Source organism: Conger conger, chromosome 18, assembly GCF_963514075.1.
Source record: "Conger conger chromosome 18, fConCon1.1, whole genome shotgun sequence".
NCBI lineage: Eukaryota > Metazoa > Chordata > Actinopteri > Anguilliformes > Congridae > Conger > Conger conger.
The window spans coordinates 12,232,147-12,234,304 of record NC_083777.1 but is presented as its reverse complement, the minus strand read 5'-3'; the positions used below and the strand labels follow the sequence as shown (position 1 = coordinate 12,234,304).

The 2,158-nt window shown below is 37.5% G+C and overlaps 1 protein-coding gene across 1 annotated transcript; it reads left to right on the top strand.

Annotated features, from left to right (window-relative positions):
- Positions 1 to 362: 362 nt before the first annotated feature.
- sfr1 (SWI5-dependent homologous recombination repair protein 1) lies at positions 363 to 2,006 on the top strand. The gene is made up of 3 exons (XM_061228138.1): positions 363 to 831; positions 1,074 to 1,451; positions 1,618 to 2,006. Exons 1-3 carry the CDS (start codon positions 739 to 741, stop codon positions 1,804 to 1,806), a joined length of 660 nt encoding a protein of 219 aa, XP_061084122.1. The 5' UTR covers positions 363 to 738; the 3' UTR covers positions 1,807 to 2,006.
- Positions 2,007 to 2,158: the final 152 nt, after the last annotated feature.

Sequence of the window (2,158 nt, the reverse complement as noted above, 5' to 3'; positions counted from 1 at the left end):
AGCAACAGCATTATAGTACAACCAATAAGCTCTCGTGTTTATTTGCCAAAGCTACAGAATCTTTGAAGATAAAATGACAAGATAATTTATTTATTTAGTCATCATTCAGGAATAATTTTGTCTTCATCATTCAGTAAATCCTGTTGTGAAGTTATAATATTGTAAAACTAGACCTGACAGGTATTTGGATATTTTTTTACATACATTATATTTTTTTGTTAATTAATTAATTAATCAATCAATTCAATTGCGTTTTATTTGCTCCCATTGTTAATTATTAGGCCTAAATATTGCAAATTTAACTTCATACGCCTACGGTATGAACATCCGACTACAACTCCCATAATTCCATTGCAGAGCGTTGAGGTCTTTCCCTGAAGTGTCATGCACATTTATCCGCCATTGGTCCTGCAAAGTTTTACCTGGATGTAAATCTACATTTGTCCGATTTCAAAAAAGCATCTTTTCGAAGTTTCATATGACAGCGTCGCTGAGAAGTTTGTGACTTTTCGTGCACAATGAATAGTTTGTATTTTTGTATTTATTTGTCACACTTAACGTTACAACCTCTGTTGTAGGCAGTGAGTATATCCAGACACAAATGGGCTAGCTAGCTAACGTTAAAGCTAGTTGGTTAAATTCACAGTATTCAGAAGTAGTTGAACTGTCATCTATGGTGATAGTTTAACGTAGCTAGCTAGCTTACTTTCTCAGATCTATAATTCCAACGTTAACAGAATGGAGACACCAGATACGTTACAATCCAAACTCGTTTATCGTACACCAGAGGGTTCAGTACAGTCTAGTCCTTGTGGATCCAGGACACGGACGGTGAGCATTGTGAAAAGCTTGTAAAAGTTTATTAACTTTAATCAGAAAATCGGAAAGTTACTCCGCATGTTCCAATATTTACAGTAACATGCCAATGCATGTCATGCCAATAAAGCATTTTGATTTTGAATGTAGTATTCTAGCCGTATTGGGCCTGTTGTTTGTTTTCACAATAGAATACAGTTCTAAACATTATTTTCGCACTTTATCGCTAATTTTTACTTTCTTAATTCGTCTTTCAGCCAATGAGTGCCTCGCTTAAGGAAAGACTGAAAAGAACTAGACGATCCTTCAGCTCTCCGTTTTCTGTGGCGAAACGACTTAAAGTGGATTCAGACGAAGAGGTGGTAACAACTTCAAATGAAAGTAGTGTCAAGGAGTGCACAGAAACAAGCACACCACAGAGCACTGACGCAGTGGACTACAACCGAAATCAAATACCGCAGAAGACGAGCACTGAAAACGGAATTGGCGGATGTCAGGACGACTTGTCCTCAGGCGAACCCATGCAGCCTTCACAAATCGACCTCTTCCAACTTCGTGAAAAATTAAAGAAAGATATTAGAGAGAAGACCGAGAAACTTCGCAGGCTGAACATGGCTAAAATGTACAGAACTAAGGTATTCGTTTTGGATGTAGATAGGATGTTAAGTATTTCCAGAACTGGCAGTAAGTGTAACGTTAGTGTTGTGCTTAAAGTTATGTAAGTGGGGTTAAAATAATGTATTATCTGAAAGCCATTGTTTTACAACTGTCATTGCCCGTATGTGTGTTCTTTGTTCTCAGAATGACTTGACACAGCTCCAGTCCCTGATCGATAAATGGAGAAGTTGCAGTCAGGCAGTGCTGTTTGACCTGCAGTCAGTTCTGCCCGTTGATGGTAGGAAGGCCAGCATTTCCCATCTGATAGACCAGTTCGGACTAGAGGACGACATACTGCACTTTGACCGCAATGAAGACGACTTTACAGACTAAATCAATCCAACTGCTTCTTGATTGATGTCTTTACCTCGTTACCTCGATTTTGAAACCTAGCAAACTGTCCCTTTCCTTTGAATTTGCTCAGTTTGTTGAGTGTCTTGTTCTTGAGCAATTTCATACTGGACAGACGTATTATAAAGTAATGTACTGACACTTTGTAGCAAAGTTTAATAAAAACACATTTTGTAAATCTTTTAAGCTTTGATTTTCCTTTGTCCTGTATTAGAGAACATAAAAAATAGTAATATGTAATACAAATGGTTGCATTGCATGAAAGAATCTGTGTTCAGAGTAATTTTTTCTTGTCTGGAAAACATAAGTCTCACTGTGGTCCAAACACAACATG

What these genes read in the sequence shown, in the direction of transcription:
- sfr1 (XM_061228138.1), top strand. Translation starts at nt 739, where the DNA reads ATGGAGACACCAGATACGTTACAATCCAAACTCGTTTATCGTACACCA. An exon ending in GTGGATCCAGGACACGGACG is followed by an intron (nt 832 to 1,073) that starts GTGAGCATTGTG and finishes TTCGTCTTTCAG; the next exon opens with CCAATGAGTGCCTCGCTTAA. An exon ending in CTAAAATGTACAGAACTAAG is followed by an intron (nt 1,452 to 1,617) that starts GTATTCGTTTTG and finishes CTTTGTTCTCAG; the next exon opens with AATGACTTGACACAGCTCCA.